The sequence below is a fragment of the Giraffa tippelskirchi genome, chromosome 12, assembly GCF_054371585.1.
Source record: "Giraffa tippelskirchi isolate mGirTip1 chromosome 12, T2T-mGirTip1v1.2.pri, whole genome shotgun sequence".
Classification (NCBI taxonomy): domain Eukaryota; kingdom Metazoa; phylum Chordata; class Mammalia; order Artiodactyla; family Giraffidae; genus Giraffa; species Giraffa tippelskirchi.
In genome coordinates, this window is record NC_137286.1 from 102,687,491 (window position 1) to 102,711,538 (window position 24,048).

General features: G+C 38.1%; 1 protein-coding gene across 21 annotated transcripts in view; it reads right to left on the reverse strand.

Moving 5' to 3' along the window:
* Nucleotides 1–4,348: 4,348 nt before the first annotated feature.
* PAN3 (poly(A) specific ribonuclease subunit PAN3) overlaps nt 4,349–24,048 on the reverse strand; it is a 123,194-nt gene continuing 103,494 nt past the window's right edge. For 8 of the 21 annotated variants that reach the window (XM_081549359.1, XM_081549357.1, XM_081549352.1 and 5 more), the window contains 7 exons: nt 23,524–23,614; nt 18,949–19,088; nt 16,315–16,444; nt 15,564–15,628; nt 9,713–9,851; nt 7,185–7,314; nt 4,349–5,850 (listed from right to left, as the gene is read on the reverse strand). In XM_081549359.1, the coding sequence (XP_081405485.1) occupies nt 5,753–5,850; nt 7,185–7,314; nt 9,713–9,851; nt 15,564–15,628; nt 16,315–16,444; nt 18,949–19,088; nt 23,524–23,614 (793 nt within the window). In that variant the 3' untranslated portion in view covers nt 4,349–5,752. Of the gene's footprint in view, nt 5,851–6,824; nt 7,681–9,712; nt 9,852–15,563; nt 15,629–16,314; nt 16,445–18,948; nt 19,089–23,523; nt 23,615–24,048 lie in introns of those variants that run through there. The other 13 variants (XM_081549363.1, XM_081549362.1, XM_081549361.1 and 10 more) reach the window with 6 other exon arrangements.

Genomic DNA, 24,048 nt, shown 5'->3' on the forward strand with positions numbered 1-24,048 from the left:
CCTACCAAACTCAAGGGCACTGTGCCAGCACCTCACCACCCCCATCCCTGCCCACTTCCCCCTTTCCCACTGGAGATGAACACATTAGTACCTCTCTCATCTTGCAAAACTAAACACCCTAACCCTAACCATCCTACTTTCCCCTCCAGCTACCACCTCATCTCTCTACTCTTCACGACAAAATTCCTTGAAAGAGAGCTTATAGTTCTTGTTTCTGGTCCTTTTCCTCCCACTTGAGCCAAGCTCTCTCTCTCACTGAATGGAGCTACTCTTGACAAGATTACCCACAATGCCATGTTGCTAAACTCAATGGCCCTTTTCAGTCTCAATCTTTCTTAACACCTTGATTTCTGAACTTCCCAGATCCGCCCCCCCAACCTCACAAGTCATTTCTGTCTTGTACTGATTTTGTCTGATCTGTGGATAGTGTTCCAGGGAACCCAGGGCACTGCACCATACCTTTGTTCTTCTAAGCACATACTCACTCTCTTCGTGATCTCAACCAACCTCAAGACTGGCAATGACGTCTATGGGATAATGACATGCAAATTACACGTATCGACCAGATCTCTTCCCAAACTCGCACACGAATGTTAAATTGATGGCATGTGCTCTTGACACTGGCCAATCCAAAAGATGGCCTCAACACTTTCCCATCCCATGTGAACCTCAGCAGTGTTCTTGCCACTTCCCCACCCAGTTCCTCTCCCCTGAGATCAAGGCTGGCTCTGCCAATTCTCCTGTAAGCACAGCATGTGGCAGAAGTGACATTGCACGACTCTGAGGCTAACTTGGTGTTGTTTTCATTTGCTCAGCTTGGCAACTCGATCCACATCCTTTATGTTACTTGATCACTTATGTGTTACTTAATCACATCATCACTATTACCTCTTAACTAGTATATGGCAGCTTCCCTGGTGGCTGCAATACAGGAGACCAGGGTTCGATTCCTGGGTCAGGAAGATCCCCTGGAGAAGGAATTGGCAACCCACTTCAGTATTCTTGCCTGGAGAATCCCGTGGACAGAGAAGCCTGGTGGGCCAGTCCATGGGGTCACAAAGAATCGGACACAACTGAGCAACAAGAGCACAAATACTTGCTGTGGTCAGGATTCTGCTGGTTCACAGAACAATGGCTGGCATTAACTCTTTACTGACTGGGGGCTTTTTGTAGAAACTAACAGTTGTGGCAGACAATTTTTATTCTGACTGGGCCCAAAATTCATTCTGTTATTGCATTACACTTTGCGGGTTATTGCATTCAATATATGAACACCTGACACACCTGTAAAGTCTTCTAATTTTTGTGAAACATTGTTTTCAGTCTACTCTTCTGTAGAAGCAAAGGAGAATGCATCCCCCAGCACCGGTGAGTCTATGTCCACTTTCCGTATCAGAATCAATCACTAAGGTTTTTTGTCTTTTTGTTGCTCTAATGTTCACATCATCTGAATCAGAACTATATTCTGAAGACACTAGTATATATATCGCTTGGCCTATCAGAGAAAGTGTCTGTGTAAAGTTCACCAAAAAGTTTTTCACTCAAAATTTCTTGATGCACCATTTTTAAGAAATTTCTGTTTATGATATACACAAGACTGGAACAAAAACCAAATGGAGCGACATGTGAATGATAACAATTGTATAACGAATCCTGGATTGATTTCAAGCTCTGACAACTTTGCCCAGTGTTAATTGCATCACTATCTTCAAAAAAAAAAAAAAAAGCATTGATATGTCTCTGGTCAATAACGTCTGAGTAACAAAAGACATATTAATACATCTTTAGTCAGTAATGTGATAATAGGCATTCAATAAAATATAGACAGGCCTCACAGTTACTGTGCTTCTACAAACTGGAAGTTTGTGTGGCAACTTTGTGTCAAATTAAGTCTAAAGGCACTGTTTTTCCTCACTTCATGGCTCATGTTGGTAATTCTCTTTGCACTTCAAACTTTTTCATTCTTACTGTATTTGTTATAGTGATCAGGAATCTCTGCTGTTACTATTGCAAAAAGACTACAACTTGCTGAAGGCTCAGATGATGGTTAGAAAGATTTTTAAATCAAAGTATATACATTTTTTTAGATATAATGTTATTGATAGTGTAAATATAACTTTTATATTCACGGGGAATCCAGAAAATTCATGCAACTCACTCTACTGCATTATTGCAGGTCTGAAGTATGCTTATATTTAATGAACAAGTATCTAGTTTCGACGAGTATTAACATTTTGCCACATTTTCATTCTCTACCCTTATATGATGTTTCTGGAGGGTGTGGGGAGCAGGGCGCCTTCATCTACACAGTAGACTGAGTTTGAATCAATGACGAGCTAAGTGTCATTCCTTTCACGGAAGTAGGTCCTCTCCCCTGAACTATATACCATGAGCCATGTACTATTTAGAAATGTTTGGGTTTAACTATACATTCTGTAAATCACAGGTACTCAAATCTGCATTTTTAGTGCCTAGAATAGGTCCAAGTTAAGCATTTAACAGATACTTGGTAAATAAATCTGCCACCATTTTATCCAAAGACCAAAAATTCCTCCAAAACACATATGAAATATTCAGCCTCTTAAGTCCTGATCATAAGACAAACATCATCTTGATAAATGCACTAGTACCAAAAAGGATATTGGCAATTTGATCTCTGGTTCCTCTGCCTTTTCTAAAACCAGCTTGAACATCTGGAAGTTCACAGTTCACGTACTGCTGAAGCCTGGCTTGGAGAATTTTGAGCATTACTTTACTAGCATGTGAGATGAGTGCAATTGTGCAGTAGTTTGAGCATTCTTTGGCATTGCCTTTCTTTGGGATTGGAACGAAAACTGACCTCTTCCAGTCCTGTGGCCACTGCTGAGTTTTCCAAATTTGCTGGCATATCGAGTGCAGCACTTTCACAGCATCACCTTTGAGGATTTGAAATAGCTCAACTGGAATTCCATCACCTCCACTAGCTTTGTTCGTAGTGATGCTTTCTAAGGCCCACTTGACTTCACATTCCAGGATGTCTGGCTCTAGGTGAGTGATCACACCATCGTGATTATCTGGGTCATGAAGATCTTTTTTGTACAGTTCTTCTGTGTATTCTCCAAGCCAGGCTTCAGCAATACGTGAACCGTGAACTTCCAGATGTTCAAGCTGGTTTTAGAAAAGGCAGAGGAACCAGAGATCAAATTGCCAATATCTGCTGGATCATTGAAAAAGAGTTCCAGAAAAACATCTATTTCTGCTTTATTGACTATGCCAAAGCCTTTGACTGTGTGGATCACAATAAATTGTGGAAAATTCTGAAAGAGATGGGAATACCAGACCATCTGACCTGTCTCTTGAGAAACCTGTATGCAGGTCAGGAAGCAAGTTAGAACTGGACATGGAACAACAGACTGGTTCCAAATAGGAAAAGGAGTACGTCAGGGCTGTATATTGTCACCCTGCTTACTTAACTTATATGCAGAGTACATCATGAGAAACGCTGGGCTGGAAGAAACACAAGCTGGAATCAAGATTGCTGGGAGAAATATCAATAACCTCAGATATGCGGATGACACCACCCTTATGGCAGAAAGTGAAGAACTAAAGAGCCTCTTGATGAAGGTGAAAGAGGAGAGTGAAAGAGTTGGCTTAAAGCTCAACATTCAGAAAACTAAGATCATGGCATCTGGTCCCATCACTTCATGAGAAATAGATGGGGAAACAGTGGAAACAGTGTCAGACTTTATTTTTTGGGGCTCCAAAATCACTGCTGATGGTGATTGCAGCCATGAAATTAAAAGACGCTTACTCCTTGGAAGGAAGGTTATGGCCAACCTAGATAGCACATTTAAAAGCAGAGACATTACTTTGCCAACAAAAGTACGTCTAGTCAAGGCTATGGTTTTTCCAGTGGTATGGATGTGAGAGCTGGACGGTGAAGAAAGCTGAGCACCAAAGAATTGATGCTTTTGAACTGTGGTGTTGGAGAAGACTCTTGAGAGTCCCTTGGACTGCAAGGAGATCCAATCAATCCATCCTAAAAGAGATCAATCCTGGGTGTTCATTGGAAGGTCTGATGTTGAAGCTGAAACTCCAATACTTTGGCCACCTCATGCGAAGGGTTGACTCATTGGAAAAGACCCTAATGCTGGGTAGGATTGGGGGCGGGAGGAGAAGGGGACGACAGAAGATGAGATGGTTGGATGGCATAACCGACTCGATGGACATGGGTTTGGGTAGACTCCGGGAGTTGGTGATGGACAGAGAGGCCTGGCATGCTGCAATTCATGGGGTCGCAAAGAGTCAGACACGACTGAGCGACTGAACTGAACTGAACCAAAAAGGAAAAAAAAAAAAAAGGACAATCTTCTCTCTGTAATTCTTTATTAAAAATACTGCTGTACACATAGAGACTGAAAACAGGATTAAAGATGAAATAACCCAGACTGGGGTCATGACATTAGAACTTAACACACTGGTGCTTTTCAGGGAAGTTGTTGACATCCAAATCACAGAACCAAGGACAAAGGCAAAAACACAAAGGTGCCCTCAAAAATACTTACAATGAAGTAAACGCACTGACAGAATTTAAAATAGGTACAAAAAGCTGAAATGACCAACGTTACATGATTTCAAGGGTTGTCCTTTCTGTGCTTTTATATCTGTCATAACAGGAAGGTGTGGGAAGTTTACATCCTTAATTTGAGTACTCTCAGATATTAAAATCTTCCTATGAATTAAAAAGACTAACTTTTAGACAACCTCTTAAGTGAAATTACACTACGGAAAAGAGGGCTCCCCCAAAAAACACCTAAGCAGAACTAATAAGAGTGCTATTGAAAACCATTCCCAATAAAAACTAAATGAAAAATAAATATAAAACAAAGCTTAAAAAAAAAATACGTTTACCTGACACCAACTGTTTTCTGGCTGACAATATTTACTCGTGAAAACATATCAGTTGTCTACCTTTTATATTCAAACCAAGTCCTGAGGTTACTAGGGGCTGAAGCAAACTAGCGTTTTATGACGCAAACACTCTTGGGTTTGTGATTTGAGCCTGCCTTGCAGAGGGAAGTTTGCTGGTCTGTACAGAATGAGAAAATCAAGCCCTATTTTACCCCTGCCCTTCCTTAGCTTTCACATAACATTGGTCCACAAATTAAATTTTCAAAAAGTTCCCAGACCCCAAAACTAAAATAGATGATCCCCTTTCATTTTCAAAGAAAACAATATTGGAAAAAATCTCCAGCCCGCTTATAAATTAAGCATTTCATATTTCTTCTAGAATACAAGTAGTTCTTTTTTGTACAAAAGAATTACAATATGATTTGTCAAAAAACATATAAAAAGACAGCTGCTCTTCCTCAAATACATGAGCTAATAATGATAAAAGACCTTTGTGTGTTAATGTCTCCAAGTTCTTGTTCCTTTTACATAAAAAAAGAACATTATGGTGGCAAACGTTAATTATCCTTTGAATAGTGAACATTATGTTCTTTTTAAAATCCATCCTGATCAAATACAATAATTGATTTCCTTTTTAACTCAACAACTGATGCTACCAAACGTGGATTCAAACACACTTGTTAAAACATGTAAAGCATGTCTCTAGTCTTCAAAGCTTTTGGGTGAAGAGGTGCTTTTTCTTGATGCAAATCTCAAGGCAGAGAAAATCATTTTAAAGCTTATAAAAAGTGGACAGAGAAATATTAAAAACTTCTCTGAAAACTACAAATATGAATAGTTATTAAAATTGAAGACTGTCACATCAGTTGCAAGTGCCTGGAAGTCCCTCCCGACCTTCTGAGTTTCCACATTTCTTCATCGTTGTGTGGTGAGCACCCAGTGCTAGTAAAACATTCAGTGCTGGGAAAGGAGATAAGAGTCTTCATTACTGGTTTTTATGAAATAAAATTCCTATGTATTTGGCAGTCTTCAGTATCTAAGTACAGGTATTTCATTGACTAGAAATTCCATGAATACCCAAGTTTGGCGACAACTGCACGTCCAAATGTTAAGAAAGTTAAGAGGAGGAAAATTCCAAACTTTTGAGATTGACCGACTCAGGAATACCCCACAGAGTTATTATTATCAAAAGCACTATGACTTTGGGCTAAGCAGTGACTGCAAAGGCACAGCAGACTGTGATCCTTCCAGATCCAGGCTGTAAGACTTCAGAAAGCTCTCGACGCCAGACCACTGCTGTGTGCAGTTTGTCTTCTGAACAGTGTCTCTGCATCTGTGTCCAGTGTAAAGTACCATAGTAAAGCTGTGGTTCAAAGAACAGAACTTTATACAAAAAAAGCACACTGGAAAGAACCTAAAGCAACAGACTCCTGACCTTCAGGCCTTTAACACAATTTCTTAATGTTTTTTTTCTATTTTAAAAAAAATGGCGTAAATGTATCTGATTAGCAGGGGAACACCTTTTTTTTTTTTTTTTTAAAAAGGCTCTGGCTGAATCTGGAGCGAAGAGTTCTGTATGCTCCTTCAGTGACTGTCTATCCTCATTTAGAAAGGATTTAAATCAGCTGAGAGGGGAATTCATGCCCAACAATTCACTGATATTTTTCTGTGTTCTTAAAAACAAAAAAAAACACAAAAAATCTGAACAAACAGTGGGTGGCATACAGAGCTTACATACAATACTCTTACAAGAACTATGCACTATACTGTACTTCCATGAAATCACTGACCTGGTCCGTTATGTTATTCAGGGCAACCCCTCCCCAAAAGAGCAAATTCTTCACCCCTCAGTGAACAAAAATGCTGCCCAGCATGGTTTCCCAAAAGTGTCCTTGCAAATAGTTTCCCTTAATAAGTATACAACATGGCAAAAGTTCAAAGATCAGAAAAAAGTCTTTAAAAAATTAAAATTAGTGCATATACAAGTGGGGGAAAAAAAACCAAAAGCTGGAACATCATTCACCTAATGGTGCTCCTTGATCTAAAATAAATTCTTCACAGGTGTGGCCCCGCCGGCAGCCCGGCAGCCACAGCTCGGGGCTGAGGGAGACATTCTTTCCTTCAAGTAACAGCGCACCTGACCCAAGTGCAAGCAGCTCTGCTCATCTTCTGCGTGCTTCCCCGACGTGAGATGAGATGATGAGAACAGTTCAGCTGTAGTGCAATTTGCTATTGGTTAGGCTCCTTGGCCACATCCCGCCTTTTTTTTTTTTTAAGCAAATACTACAACTGACCATTCGCAGCTGCAATCAGTTCTTGAAAAGTATTTTCAAAGCATCGCTTTAAGTCACTGTAAGTCACCACAAGTACACTCTTCTCGTCTCTGGAAATGAGGCTAATTTTTTCTGGCACACCAGCATCTAACTGAAACAGACAGACACACAAAATGTGAAGTGCAAGCCTATTTTAGGACAACACGTACAACAGTGATATATGAAATTTTTAAAAATTGTGTCACATCCCCCTCTAGATAATCATAAATATTTTACATCACTAGTCAGTATGCACACACTTTTCAACTCAGGTGTGTTTTTTAAAAACATTGCCCTATGCTGCTGCCTGTCTTTCATGCTTAACACTTGGGTGCAATACTTTCCATCCAGTTGATACTCCATAAAATGCAGACTTCAATTATTCCCCCAATATCTTCCAGTCTTTTGGTGTCATGAATTATACAGTGCAATGAACATATTTGGCTACTTAATTTTTTTCTTCTGTAGAATTACTTCCCTAGGAGAGACGGAATCAAGAAGTCTGAGGAATTTTATAGCTTAACACATACAGCCAAATTGCTTTCCAAAGGACATCAAACAGCACGAATTTATGATCTGTACCAATTTACCAGTAACACCGCATCAAATGAGTGCCTTGCTATTTTAATTTACCTTTTTAAATTTTTTTTTTACCTTTTTAACTAATGTTACCAAATGTTTTCATACATTTACTTGTTATTTCCACTTGTGTGAATGCCAGTATATGATCATTATCAAATCCTTATCTATCAGGATTTGGCAATAATATTTTAATGAGGCCTTTATAAAGCCTAAGTAAGAATCCTGAGTTCATCAAATATCTTCTCCTGTTAGGATTTTCACTTTACTTTTGTTAGTTTTCAATGTACCTTTTTCCTTCCCTTTTCACTAATTCATTAAAATGTTTAACACTAATTCTGAAGACAATAGCCTTTCAAATCATTTTACCATCTAATTTCCGTCATTTCCACCAAAATAATCTATGTAAAAATTTAATTTTTGTATCACCAAAATGACCGTCCATACCTTTTAATTTATTACACTCTTCCTAAATAAAAAATTGTCACATTTTCAGATTTAGGATAAACTTATTTACTCCTATTTTACTCTGAGTTATTTACTCCCAGTTATTTTATGAAATTAAACAGCATTTTCTCCAAAGCTTCAGTTATGCTAATACTCAGTAAGTAATCTTCATCTACAATGTCTGTCCATGGCTTATTCCACAGGCTCTCCCTGTCAGTATTTATTCCAGTTTTACCTATTTTTACCCACTGGTGCTTTGATACTAGAGACTCTGTTTTTTAAAATCTGGCGGCATTATTCTCCACTTGGTGCTTAAGAAAAATGTTTTCTCCGAAAGAAAAAGGACAAACGAATATATAAATCGTACCAGATTAGCTAAATTATACATACAGTCTTGTTCTGTCTTCATGTAGGTTACTGACAATACTCTCCAAAGAGTTTTAAGGAAATTCAAACACGGCAAAGTATGCTTAAAAATAAAACTCATTTTTCCTGGAGGGTGGGCACACTGTAGCCAACAGATCTAAATCATGGGCCACAGTGGCTAGTTTCTGCTCTAACCGTTGCAATTTAGGGAAAGCTTAGACCAGGGGTCAGCAGAAAAGGGCCAGACAGTAAATGCTTTCAATTTCAGGGCCATATACAAGCCTCTGTTTCATATTGTTAGTTGCTGTTGTTTTTACAATCTTTTTAAAATGTGAGAAAAAATTCTTAGCTTGTAGGTTGTCTAAAAACAGGCAAAGGATTTGGTACACAGGCCACAGGTGGCCAACCCTGTTTCACATACAAACCTAAACAAAGGCGAGGGTTTACCTCTGGAGACCCATTTCTCTCCGTGATTATAAGTAGTTCACAAGGAAAATGCGTGCCTCCCTTCCTCTGTAAATTCCATCTCTTCTAGCCCTCTCTAAAACACAAAGCTCGTCTCTTATATAAACTTATGACATGCCTCTACCAACATGGTTCATCTAACCACCTACCCACCATTTATCACAGCGGGCTCTGCTGGCGTGCCTGGCACTGTGCTCTCAGTTTTAACACTTGACTGACACCCTGAGCTGAGAGCACTCAATGTGACTCACGACTGCAAAGAAAGGAATTCAACTTTTAAAGATATTTAAACGCAAAAGTATTTTTGTTTTTCCCACTCATGGCCTCATATGTTGAAACAAACTACACCTGGTAAATAAAATACAGTGGGGGTGGATTGGGGGAGAAGAGACAGTCATTTTGTGACATTCGATCACAACAAAAAGATCCACCATGAAAAATTCTGAAATTATTCATGCAGATTTTAAAAAATACTCCCATTCTAGAAACTGCTACTTAAGTGGGAGCACCTAATAATTATGAATAACATGCCCTGTATACTACAGCAGAGTACAGAGACGTAATTCCTTACGTCTCTCAGTATTTGTACAAGATGAAGCTCTATAAACTGGATATTACAGCATCATAATCTTCAAAGTCCAGACCCAGATTACCTTGTTAAGACAAGAAATGATATGACTGAGGTCAATCCAAGGAGCACCTGCTTCTGTCACCTGATGAAAAAGATGATCCCTAAAGAGCTTCAACAGGTACCGGTCTCCCGTCTCTGACCAGGTAGGATCCTTCTGAAACCTGAGGGAAGGGAATATTAACCTCAATAACTCATGCTTACACCACAAAGCTCTATGTTTATACTTCAGACTCAAAACCAGTTTTATTGTCGTCTACAATCAACCAGAAAGTAGGGTCTGTGTGTAGTTTTTTTAAATCTAATTTTTATGTCCAGAGTGCCCAGAGATTTTTTAAAATAATCTCACTATGGAAGTATATTCCATTCCATACCATTTTCTACTTCTCAAAGCAATCACCCCCTTACATACTCCTTCTTCGCAATCCCTTCCCTCACTTAGGCCCCTACCATTAGATAAAATGGGGAATAAAGTAAATGACCTCTCTATAGGGTAGAGAGAGATGCCAGAAATGTCTTCTGCTTTACTAGGGGCATGAAACAGGGAAATGTTTAGGATTAAATAAAATGGGGTAGATGCTGGTTTCCTACCATCATGCAATGATGTGAAAGTGAGTGGCAAAGAGCTGGAAAACTGGCCAGATGGTCACTGTTAGTTTTCAGTGACCTATGAAACATATAGGTTAGTGGGGAAGAGATATTCAAATAATAACAGAAAGCTGCAATTGCATATGGAGAGAATGCTATTTAAAAACAGGGACACAGTATAGACCAGAAACAAGAATTCACCTGGGAAGCCAAGGAAGGCTTTCCAGAGAGGGAATGGGTGCTCTCCCCAAGGAAGCATGCCTCTTGGTCAGAGGCCTCAGTATGTGCAAGGGACAGAGCAAGGAGCACCTGAACAAGAAAAGACAAGCGAGGCTGGATGGCATTGGGGGAGAAAAGAGGATCAGAGTGCAGGACCGGAGTGAGGACAAGGAGGGGTATAAGAAAAGACGGGCAGACAGCACAAGAGTCAAGGAGGAAATTAAAAGGAAAAAAAAGCACATCTGAAGCAAGGATGAAAAGGGAGAGGTCAGGCCATGCAGCCTTAGATCACATGTAAAAATAAGGTCTGCATTCTGAGAATAAAGAGGGAAGCCCCCCACAGTCACGTGTCTGCTTTATTAAGATCACTCCAGGGTCTTTCAATTAAAAGCTGATTAAACACACCCATTTATCTCCGTTCCTTTTCAAAACTCCAGCCAAGTGACAGTAAGTGTCTAAGAAAGTGTATAGACACACAAGGACAAAGGGATCAGAAACGATAGGAGACAAAAAATATTCACAAAAATTCGAAAGGTGAAAAGCAGACAGGTAAGCAGCATGACTTAGCAGATCCAAAAAAAGAATGAGCTCTAATGCTTTGTGGGGTGCTTGAAGGGGAAGTCATTAGTGGGGTTTTCTATGAGATACTACAAGGGACAAAATAAAAGTGAAATAAAAAATTTAAAAACCCACTCAGTAAAAATCTATAATTGACAGCCTCAGAGAAAAATAAATTAAACGCTGTAAGACAGAAACATCCAGAAAGCAGAAAGTTTTTGGAAATTTAAAATATAGCAGAAATTCAAAAAATTTAAAGGATTAGGGGAAAAACCCTTTAATTTTAGACCAAGTAAGTCGAGATTACTGCCTAGAAAGTACAAATTTAAAGCATTAGGAAAAAACGCTTTTAACTTCAAACAAAATAAGTTGAGATTTTTGGCTACAAAGCACAACACTAAGACACAATATGGAAAACAGAAGAGAATATTAGAAAATCAATTGCAAAGGTCTAGCATCTAAGCAGTGTGAATTCCAGAAAGAGATTTGCAGAGAAACAGTAAGACAACTTCCAAGAACTAAAAGATATAAATTCCCAAGGTTAAAAGGCCCATTTGTTGATTCATCAGAATGAATCAAAAACTCACCACCACAGCACATCATTGTGAATTTCTGCACGTTAATGATTTTAAAAAAGGGGGGTGTTGTCCTAAAAGCATGGGGATGAAGAAAAATTTGGAAAGAAAATGGCTTTGAGTCTGTCTATAAGTTAAAAGACAATAAATGGAGCAGTGCTTCAAATCCTGAAAGAAACTATCATTACTATTACTGAACTATGCATTAGAGGCACTAACACAGTCACTCAAGAGACATCAAAAGTACAGAAATGAGAAGGGAGGAAATATGACTATCATTATATGAAGACACGACTGAGAAACCCAGAAGAATCTACTGAAAAACTACCCAAACACTAGAAGTCCCACACTACAAAATTTATAGAAATCAATCATTTTCACATACACCAGACAACAAAGAATCTAAGCAGACAGAATGGAGGAAATTCCCATTGATAACAGCAATAAGAAAAAACACCTAAGGATAAATTTAGTGTATTTTAACTATATGAAGAACAATGTAAACTCTGAAGGATACTAAAGCAGACATCAGCAAATACAGTGACATGCCATTATCTTGGTGAAGGTAACTCCACATCTAAAAAACACAAATGATCCTTAAGCTTACTAATAAATTTAATAAAACCAATAAAATGGAGATAAGAAAGAGCTAACACTACTAGATTTCAAATGTCATTAAGAGTGTGTGAAAGAGCTGCTGCCTTAATAAACCAGTGGGAAAAGCTAGACTATGCAATAAATAGCTTTTGGACCACTGGATAGTCATCTGGTGGGGGTGGCAGTGAATTCATACCTTACATCCTATACAAATTCCAAATATATAAAAAATTTTAATATGAAAAAAAATGAAACCTTAAGTATTCTAGAAAATACTTGATGATCCCTTCATAAGATCATCTTAAGAGTAGAAATCCTAACTTTCTGACCATGACTCAAAATCCAGAAGCAAAAAGTAAATTCCATCAGTTCTACTACTATAAAAATGTCTGTATGGGAAAAAATTGAGCAGAGTCAAAAGAAAGATGACAAACTTAAAAGAAAGGATCACAAAGGTCAGATCCCTCTGGCTCCTAGACAGCAAAAAGACAGAAAATGCAGCTGGAAATAAAGATGGGCAAAGGATCAGACAGACAGAAAAGGAAACAGAAATAAATCAGAAAGATAGGCAACATGCTCATTATGAGTAAATACCAAAATACCTGCACTGAGATTCAATTTTTCATCTATCAGGTTGTCAAAAACCCAGAAGTTTGGAAAAAGTATTGCTAGTGAAAGACTCTCATGCAGTGTGCACTGGTAAATCCTTCTAACAGCTATCAAATCACAGTCACAAATTCCAGCAGGTACTGACCTCATAATCAGAGTTGGACCTATATTTGTACACACACGAAATTAAGTATGCTTAAGTCAGTCCCTGCAGAACCGCTTATACTAGCAAAAGGTTGAGAACAACTCAAAAGGCCATCGGTAAGGAACTAGAGAGATAAATTACAGACCATCCACACGATGGACTATTACACGGCCACTGACCATGAGGAAGCACGGCACTGTGGTTAAGACAGCACAGACTCTGGAGCCACATGCTGTCCGGACTCGAGTCCTGACTTATGTGTGACCCTGGAGGCTTTTAACTTCTCTGTGCTTCAATCTCTCTATTAAAAGGGAATACTGAAGTATCCGTACCACGGGCTGTTACGAGGATTCAGTTAGGTCATGTTTGTTAACTACTGAGAAGATTGCTGGGCGTATACTAAACGTATCTGTAAAAAGATTTCCAAAATACGCTGTTATGAGAAAACATACTGTCATGTGCAATGTACAGACCACTGTACATAACTTACAGTTTGTACATATTTCAAAGTAGAGGGGTGATAAGAATATACAGTTATTAACTCAGGGAATATATACAAGAGACTAATAAACTAAAGGCTGGTAGGAGGAGTGGAGAGACTGGGGGTGTCAGGTATGAAAGGTTTTTCACTGCAAACCTTTTCTACTTTTAAAGAAACTGGTTCATACACACTATACTCAAAAGATTTCATTAATAAAAAGAATTTTCTGAGGACATATACCCAATCATATTATCAATAAAGTATGAAAGCAGAATAAAAATATTTTTAGACTTCCAAACACTGGGAAAAACTCCCCTTTCTCAGGAAGCTACAGAAGGGTGTGATTTATTAAAGCAGAACAGTAAACCAATGCAAAAAGCAAGAAACAGGGCGTGCAACACAGAGGGGGGACAAAAAGAGGGAGAGCTCCCAGGGAAAGAGTGAAGTGAAGCCTGAGGTCTTAGCTGAGGTCGTGAGCAGGCTGAAAGGCAATCGGCCCCGAGAGGGGCAGGGGGCAGAGGCCTCGGGGGTAACTTCTCTAATGGGGAGAAAAAAAGGAACTGAGAGGTTATTACTCATTTTTGACCATATGGAAGGGTGTTTTATATTCGGCAGTGCGTTTAGAATGAACTGGTGGTAAATATTTTTCGTTTGCTTAGTTTTCTACATGAGACAAGTATCCACACCAGGAAAACAAAAATCAAAAAACAAAATACAAAATGAAGGACATGTAGTCATGATTTACTGTGTAGTGAAGCTACACAGAGTATTTACCTTGCTCTAATAATGTCAACACTGAATACTCATCTCAAAATTCAGGGGTTAAGTGGTACAGTGTGTGTGTGTATATTTAGTTAAGGGAAGAGTGTATGAGAAATACAGCCTCACCTGTCACAGGACAAAGTCATTAGCTGATTTATACACTGAAGAAAAATTGAAACACTGAAGAAAAATCAAGAAACAGCACTTAAGCACATTATTTTTAAATAAAGAGATAAATGCCAGAAGAAGCAATTAAAAACTTTTAAAATGGTTCAACATATGACCACATTCTATTTAGAAAAATCACTAGGGAAAATGCTAACTGAATCTTTTAACTTTGAAGAAAGGTAAGTGAATTTAAATTTTGTGGTCAAAAAAACTCCCTCAAGCAATGGTATTTATCTACCACCTATCTCTATGAACAGCAGTTAACAATCCTGAAATGTAGCTTGTACCACAGTCACCACAGCTATACTACTTTTTTACCTTGTCTTTGGGACAGGTATGAAGCATAAACATCAGCCTTGCTTCTTTCTTGAACATACAATTAACTTTAACTCACAAACAAGGCAGAACTAAACAATAATGTAAGATGGTGATGCCTTTCCAGTGTCACTCACGTGACAGCTATGAACAATGCACTTTAATAGAAGATAAGAGGCATGAAATAATTAAAAATATCAAAAAGATCCAATCTGACCATGGTAAACAGAACACGCTTCAAAAAGCAGATGGGGAGAGGCAGTACTGACAGGCAGAAAATGTTCCCTCACAGGCAAACCACAAGAGAGGTTTTTAACACAGTGTACTTTCTGTTTTTGTGTGTGTGTGTCTCTCTCTCACAGTGTACTTTGTGTGTGTGTGTGTCTCTCTCTGTGTACTTTGTGTGTGTGTGTCTCTCTCTCTCTGTGCAACACAGGGTACTTTCTGTTTTTGTGTGTATGTGTGTCTCTCTCTCTCACAGTGTACTTTGTGTGTGTCTCTCTCTCACAGTGTACTTTGTGTGTGTGTGTGTGTCTCTCTGTGCAACACAGTGTACTCTGTTTTTGTGTGTGTGTGTGTCTCTCTCTGTGCAACACAGTGTACTTTGTGTGTGTGTGTGTGTGTACTTTTTGTGTGTGTGTGTGTCTCTCTCTGTGCATGTGTAATCCCTAAGACAACCACAACCGGGGCTGTGGTTAAAAACACCACCCTAATGGCTAACAACAGGCTTAAGGTCACTTTACACGAGAATTCTTCTCTTTTCCCAAATAAAATTAGTAAGAATAAGGTATACTCATTCTGGTTATGCAAAACAGTGCCCTTGATTGAAAACATGATGTAAAATACTGTAAATCCTTACTCCGGCCTCTCATTGATTGTTCCCAATTTTGCTAGAAGCCTAAACAGTCTTCCATTTTGAACCTCCTATAAAACATTTTAAAAAGAGAAAGAATATTAATGTTCCAGCTAACTGAATATAAAAGCAAAATGTTTATAAAACTGGTATCCTGTACCAATATTAGCTTTAAACCATAAACCCTAATATCCCCACCTTTCGGTTATACTTTTGAATATAACATGTTCTTTTCACATACTCTAATACTCAAGAAGATTATGCAACTGTCCCTTTTTTTATTGGATTATAGTTTTTGTGTTACTTTCAGGTGTATAGCAAAGTGATTCAGTTACACATATATATGTATTCATTCTTTTTCAGATTTTTCTCGTATAGATTATCACAGACTGGAGCAGTTTCCTGTGCTACACAGTAGGACCCTGTTGGTTATCTATCTTATATACAGTAGGGTGTATGTATTAATCACAAGCCTGTGATTTATTCTTCCCCCACTGTAGCTGTCTACTACTAAGATTGCATATTAAAAAAAAAAAAATTAAGATTGTATCTCAAGACTGTAGAAAAACCATGAACGAAAAAAAATAGGACCAATGCCTAGAGGACCTGAGAAATCAAAATACTGAACACTAAGTTTGGACAAAAATATCTGCAGTCTTAGCCAGCTGCGTACTATATCCGCACAGTAATTACTCTGTTTTACATCTGATACACACAGATGCAGGTGTGTACACACTCCTTTAACTACACACTTTACCTTTGCAAGGTCTTCCTCTATGACATCATTTCTCATTTGAGCAGCATCCAATTGAGTATAAAATCGAGCACCAATCATGGGCATGATGTCATTTACACTTCGCATCCTGTTTTGGTCAGTCAACAAATATCTAACCAAAATAGAGAAGGATCACTTGAATGCCAAACACGCAGTTTACAGAACAACACAACCCACAAGCACACAGGGACTGCTGCCACCAGCATGTTAGTGTGCACAATTTCAAAAAATTTTTTTCATGCAAGTCGAGTTCATTTTTAAAGCTTAATGATTGTATTTCTTTTCTCTGGAAAACTTATAAGAGCCAATGGAAAAAAACTGTAAAAACGTCTCTTTCTCTAAATCTTTTACTACTATGAAAATGAGAAAGGAAAGCTGGGTATAGAGTTAACACTTACCATATTTCCATTCTCAAACCCTTCTTTACAATAGTGGGAGATGAAAAGATCCAAAGGTTTTGGGAGGGGTGGTTGTAGGTGGGGAAATTTTTCCATTGGTCTTCAAAAATAGTTTTTAAACTAAAACTCAGAGTTTCATTTTGGTAAGGGAAACAAGCCTCAGCTTTTTAGGAAGCTGTCTCCTGCTCTGTGACTTTATTTACCAGCTATTACGGTATTTTTATTTCTGAGAAATCTCCATGCACTAACACACATCAGGAAAAAGAACAGTTTCTTCTACCATCATAACTAAGGCAGAAAAATACTACACATCTCAAAGGGCTACCTGTCAGAACACAATGATTATTGATCATGTAGTATTAGTATTCTGACAGGTCAGCCATGTCCTAACCATTCCTAACAAAGCAGCTTCTAACTCTTCTGTGCTCTGCTTATAATTATACCTATTTTCTCCATAGGATTTATCTCTATCTTGCAAACATCTTACTTGTTGACGTGTTTATTAACTCTTCCCCATTATAAAGGGGGGAAAGCTCAAGAAAATGGGGGATTCTGTTCATCTTATACAAAGTAGCTTTAGCATCTGACACAGAGTTAGGCATTCTTTTGTTGAATAAATGAATGGTTATAAACTCATGTGGACAATCTATATCTTAGCCATTCATCTGTAATTACTGACATATTTATATCTATCTACTCACACTTAAAAGTTATTATAAGCTATGTGACTTTGGCAAGTTATTTTATATCTCCCAGCCTCAGTTTTGACATCTTTAAAATGGAGCTAATAATGGTACCTAATTTAAAGGGTTATTGGGAGAATTAGGTGAATTAATTCATAATTCACATCAATCAGCTCAAAAGTACATGATACATAGTTTACTGCTCTGTAAATTTTGATTACTGGTTAGTATGAAAGTACGACTTTTTTGTTTATTCATTTTTCATTAAGGAAAATTTCAAACATTTATAGAAGGAGAGAGAAGAGTATGATGAATCTTCATGTACCCATTACCCAGTTTCAATAATTATTAACTTATGGCCAATTTATTACACTTATATCCTTTACTTTCACTTTTATAAAAAGGGAAAATTATAACTCGAGATTACTTAAAAACATCCTAGGTGTTGCAAGCTATGGCTAGAAATCACTGTTGTGATAATATATGAAACAAATATTTTTATTTAAGAGAAATAATCTTAGTTGATCATAAGAGGAACCAGGTAACCACTGGCTCCAGTGCTCTGTCACAAGCAGGACACTTAGGCCAGTGTAACAAAGCACAGGTGGGCAGCCCCATCCTCCGTCCCTCAGTTCCATACCACAGGGCTAGTCCAAAAAGAAACTGGATCATCCAGGGTTACACAGAAAGATCAGAAGGAACAGCTGGAAGCTAAAAGAGACTGAAAAGGATCAATAAGCTCTAATTGCTTCTAGAACATCATAGAAAAAAAATTTCAAAGGAGACTTCCTAGCATCTATTCTCCTGAATCATTTAAAATAAGAGTTCTGGTTGTCCCCCTCCAAAATCCCCGATGTCAGATGCATCTTACAGACCATCGTGACAGCAGTCCACAGTGGACTGGGCTTCTCTTAAGCCCCAGTCATTTCAGACTTACAATCAAGGATTTCCTGGAGTATAAAGACACTGAAGGAGAAGCACGGGGACCCTGACACACATGCTCTCTGAAACAGGGGTGTGAGCCACACACCACACAACTGGGCTGCAGATGGAGTTATTTATGACAGCTCTTACAAAGATACTGACCACTCTGGAGAGCAGCACTGTCTAATGGACTTTCTGAGATGATGTAAATGTTCCACGTCCACACTGTCCAGTATATGAGCCAGAAGGTACATGCAGCTTCTAAGCTCTTAAGATGTGAGTGGTGCAACCGTGGAACTGAATAGTTTCAATTTTATTTAACTGTAATTCATTTAAATTTAAAAGGTCATATGTAGCTCGGAGATAGCAATGCAGCTCTAGGGGGTCTACCCTTTGGCCAAATGTTTAAAACACCAATAGCTAATTTAAACACACTGGTTTATGAATTTATTTCAAGAAATACATACTTAGCAATAAAAATAAATAAAAAATTGTTTAATTATGTTTTGCCTGATTTTAAATAGTGGAAACTGAAAATCAATAGAATCACTGTTAAAAGACTCTCATGAAAAATCTGTCTTATCTCATAAGATCATTATATTAAAACTTACAAAATCAGATTCTTCAGGTCAGAGGAGTAGTTGATTGTCACCAGTTCCATGGCTTTCTGTAAATTCTCTCGCTGAATTCCTGCCAAAGAGTTGCAAGCCAAAGCCAACACAACTTTTCCTAATGATATCAGATCTGCTTGCTGACATGAAAGAATAAATATAACTTTTAATTTTTCTTTCATAGGTACAAATTTAATACACTGACACTATTGCCTGCATGGAAAAAGCATCTTTACAAAGAAGCTGAAGAACTAAGCACAAGGTTCCTAGATATTGGTGCTCATCAGAATTACCTGGGAGCTTCATTAAAAAGCCTCTTTCTGAGCAGCTCTACCCCAGATTCTCACTCAGTAGGTCTGGGAACAAGGCCCAACATTTTTAAAGTACCCAGGTAATTCTAATGAAGGTACTTCTGGGGGCTACTTTAAGAAACATTATTCAAAACAATTCATATGCCACCTACAGAACTGCTGCTTTACTGTCTTTTTTCCCCCCTAAATATTTATACTTAAATAAAGCTCATATTCTTACTATCACAGGACATTTGAGGCTGGTTACCAAACAGCTGCTTCACAGTGATCATTACATTCACCACAGGCACTTTCTTCATTCTCCATGATGCACAAAAGTGAGAGTGTATTTGAAAGGGAACTAATTCCCTTATTCCAAACACAATGTCCGCAATACCTGATTTCAGAGCACATTCTCTAGACATCAACAATGCTGCAAACCTCCACGACAGTCCATCTGCCCTTGTTTCCAAGCAGACAGGTTTTTACACTACAGTCGATCTCTGAGCTCTGTAACCACCTCATTTCCTTTGTTTCTTTGTTTTAAAGATTTCCCCCTTTGAGGCCTTTCTTCCAAAAGAATGTGTAAAAGACAGCTGACTGAATAATAATAACTCCTAGAAACAGAATGGTCACCTAAGTGGCCCTGCTTGGCAGATTAACTATCAGTAATCATATGCCTCTGAGACAGTGAAACAGTTCAGAGTTCAAGGAAATCATTTTAAGTAATTTCTACAGAAAACTCACATAAATCTTCACAATCTGAGATCTCATCTGAATTACTGGATACATGTTTATTTGTAGAATAAATAAATATTCTAATAGGAGCTTTCAAACTTAAGCTTTACAATAAAATTCACCTGAGACGCTTAAAAAAAAAAAAAAAAAAAAATCACCCGGTGGCTATCCCTCCATCCTATTTTGGTGTTGTTAGTCTGGGGTAAGATCTACATATTGGTATTTTTCAAAACTTCGTAAGAGATTCAGATATGCAGTTAGGGTTGAGAGCTGCTGGTTTTGTAGAAGTTTATAAATGGTGTTATTTGCAAAATCAGGTATTTCAAGGCAATTGCTACTGAAACTTAAGGACTACATAGCTATCCTTAACAACATCCTTCCCAAAGAGTAAAAAGTAAATCAAACTTCATGACTAAAATAACGTTAAAAAGTTCAAATCTAGCATTGGTGAATCTGATACTCTGAACCTAAGATCCTATAATATAATCACTGGAAAAATTGATTATTAGATAAACAACTCCAAATTGACCAGGGAAAGAGATGCCAAGGATTCATGTCAGAGAAACTGTGTAAAACTCTGGCAGTGGCCGAGTTCGGAAATCAGGCTGGGAGGGCAGATGCCACAGAAAGGGGCATGAATGCCGTGGCATTGTCCTTGCTCTCTGGACCCACAGCCATGACTGAACTCAGGCAGGGCTCCTCTCAGTCTCTCCGGATCAATCAAACATTCCAAGTTAGATAAAGGAAACCATAAACATGCTGATTAAGAGAAATCAGTACATGGGAAAGCAAACTGTAAAAGTCTACAAGTGCTTCAATTCAGTGTCATCAGCAAAGCAAACTTAAGCTTGTTACTATTAATTTTTTCAGCAGCATGTAGCAACACACAACATCCCCACCCTCAAACAGCAAAATCTTCAGTTTAGCTCCACCCTGAATCAATGCTGTAACTAAATCTCCCGCTTAGAGCATCCCCTATTACAAGACAGGAAAACAAAAGCACAAAATAGCTGAAGGACTATATGGGTTTAAGAAATAAGTCCATCTGATTCTGAGTACATCTGCCACCTTTCTGAAGCTGACTCAAGGTGGGAATACCCACCTAGAAATGAAGTATACACATCACATAATCCAGACTAAATCAGAACTGATTTTTTCAAATAAAAGAGGTTAACGAAGTCTTGCTCGACAGAGACATTGTAATGTCATTAAGTGCTCAAAAACTCTCCTTTCCTTATTCCCAGCTAAATAGTGTTCCGTTTGTTATTTTTGCTTCTTACCTCCATCTGGCTTTTCCCCCCTTTTGTTGAATTCTGGAGGCTTTCCCCCCAACTCATTTTCAGTTTCTTCCTGATTCTTGACTTCTTGATTTTTCTCTGATTCTATCTATGGCTCTACTTATGTCCATTTTACTGAAAGTCAGTCTCTATTCACGTGTCTGAAACAGACTATGAAAAATAGACTACAAGAAACAATACACTCCTTTCTCATGTACCCTCTTCTCTGTAAAATCATAACCCCCCCGCTAGGAACTACCATTAATTCTCTCCTTTACCTTACTTATATAAGCTATATGGAAAATCCATATATACACCCACTCCAAAAAAAAGAAAGGAAACCTGATACCATCTTTGCTTTTGAAAAATAAAGGGAGGCTGACAATTGGTTGAAAGTAGCCCAAGTTTATGAATGGGGGCAGCTCCTAACCTACCAATCAGTTGGCCCAAATGCTTACTTTACAGTTATTTGTTTTGAAACTCTGGAATTGTTTTTCTTATGAAGTGTTGTTTTCAAGGTAACTAACTATACAACCCAAAACATAAATAAAGGACATTCGAAAATAAAAAAATGGAAAACACCCCTGCTGTGATACTCACAGAAAAACAAAATCAAACTAGTCTTACCTTTCACTAGTAATTCAAAAGAAAAAGGAACTACCCAGAATAGAGAGGAAAGAAGAGGTACCAGGAGGCTGCACATAAACAACACAACACCAGTTCTGCGGACAGAGGGTTTCCTAATACTTGCAATAGAGGCTGATGGCACTGGTTCTAAATAATGTCTAGTTTCTCTTCCAAAGTTTAGTATTATTTTCTTGGATATATAAAGATCACTAGCATTTTAATAGTCAATAATCAGTCACTTTCAGGAGCACAAAGATTATGAAGAAAAATTTTCAGAGCCAATTAGTTAGGCACTAAGTGTAAGACAGATGATAAGCAGGAAAGTAGCTAAGAAACAACCAACCAGGATAAGAAAGAGGAAGCAAATTCCCCTCTGCAGAAGAAAGCTGCTAGCGGTGGGGGTTGGGTGAGGATGGGGGGACTGGAGGGTAGCCAGATTCTTCCACATAGAGCCCACTAGATGGTGCTACCAACCAGAACAGCTTGGCAGCTGCTGGGGGTAGGTGGGACAGAGCAGAGGGGAAGGAAGCTGTGAAGAGGCTGCAAACAACTGAACATGAGTGGCTCTAAGTCTGGGGACTATGCTGCCCACTGTCCAGCAGCAAATGAAGAGGTTTAAGCATGAACTAACAGGGATATCATACACTACTTACACTCTAATTCTCATTCTGGCCTTTCCTTTTCATTCTGAATTTGTCTCAATTTTAATAAAGCAAACTAAAATCTTTCAAAGATTTAAAGAAAAGAAAATGAAATGAGAAGGGCAGTGGGAAGGTAAGGTATTCTCCCTGTTTCTCCATGTAAATAAGAGATTTTGCCTTACATCAAATCTCCCTAAGTTAATAAATGTTCAGAAACACCAAAAACTCCTTACCTGAAAAAAACAAAGTCTTAAAATGACAACTGCACATCCTCCAAAACATATGAACACAAACAGAATGACATGAGATACTGACTTTAAATAGCTATATCACTTGCACAGTTAAAAAGGCAAAAGCAACCACACTGAAAGCTCCTTGCAGAGGTGGATTCTTACCTATGCCTTGCATTAATCAAGAAATAAGAACGAAATAGCTAAGAACACAATGGAACCTCAGTCCACAATATTATGATAAAGTCAGACTATAACGGAATTCTAATAATGTACAAGTAAGTGATAGGTTTTGATTAAGGAAAAGAGAAAGAATCCTTTAGAAAACAGCTATACAACATCTTTCCTCTGAAAATAAAAGTTTTGGATTGACAGTGGGACAACTGTAAAAGTAAAAATAACAGGTGTGATTTTAACATACTAAAAAGTGAAAACTAAGTAAAATGTCATTTACCGTATTTCATTCAGCTAGTTAATGTTCTAATCTATGCTGAGGACAAATTTCCTAGTCATATAAATGCATTTTCATTTGAACAACTAGTCTCTGACACTGTCACTAATTCTGCATATTACAACTTCTAAGGGAGCTACACTGAATACACCATAGTGGTTAAGAAATGCACATTCCAAGTCTGCATAGAGACCACCCCCAGAATAAACCCAAATCTACATTTAAAACTCTGAAATGCTTTTAAAATGAAAAAAAATTTATCTTAAAAAAAAATTCAAGCCTTAAGTTATTAAGTAAATATCCATGTTAATTCTTACTCACCTGGTATTGAGCCATTAATGCCAATGGATTATTATTCTGACTGTTATCAAATGTTAAAACATCAAAAACTCCAACACAATTTACTCGCAACCTTTAAAGATCAGAAAATTTAGAGAGAATAATTAAAATGAGACTTTTGAAAACTTACATACTAGTGGAAATTGAACATTTCTTATGATACCGGGAGGGAACTCAGCATCCTGGCCAGTCCCTCCGCCTGCCCTACTCACAGGTAACCCCTGACAGTCACCACATTAGAAATAATGTCACAGACTTCAAGTGACAGGCCTTTGGTTGTGAAAGCCAGGAATGGATAAAGCCAGGACTGCAACTTGCGCTTTTTGACTACCAGGTCACTGCTTCTTTTCCCCAAACCTAGCTGCTTCTCTACTAGTTACGCATGAAAAGAGAACCAGTTAGCTTCTTAACAGGTGATGAAGATGTGCTAGGCACATTCAAAGCATTTTACATGTATTAATTCATTTGGTCCTCTCAATAATCTTATGAGGCAGGTACCTTACAAAT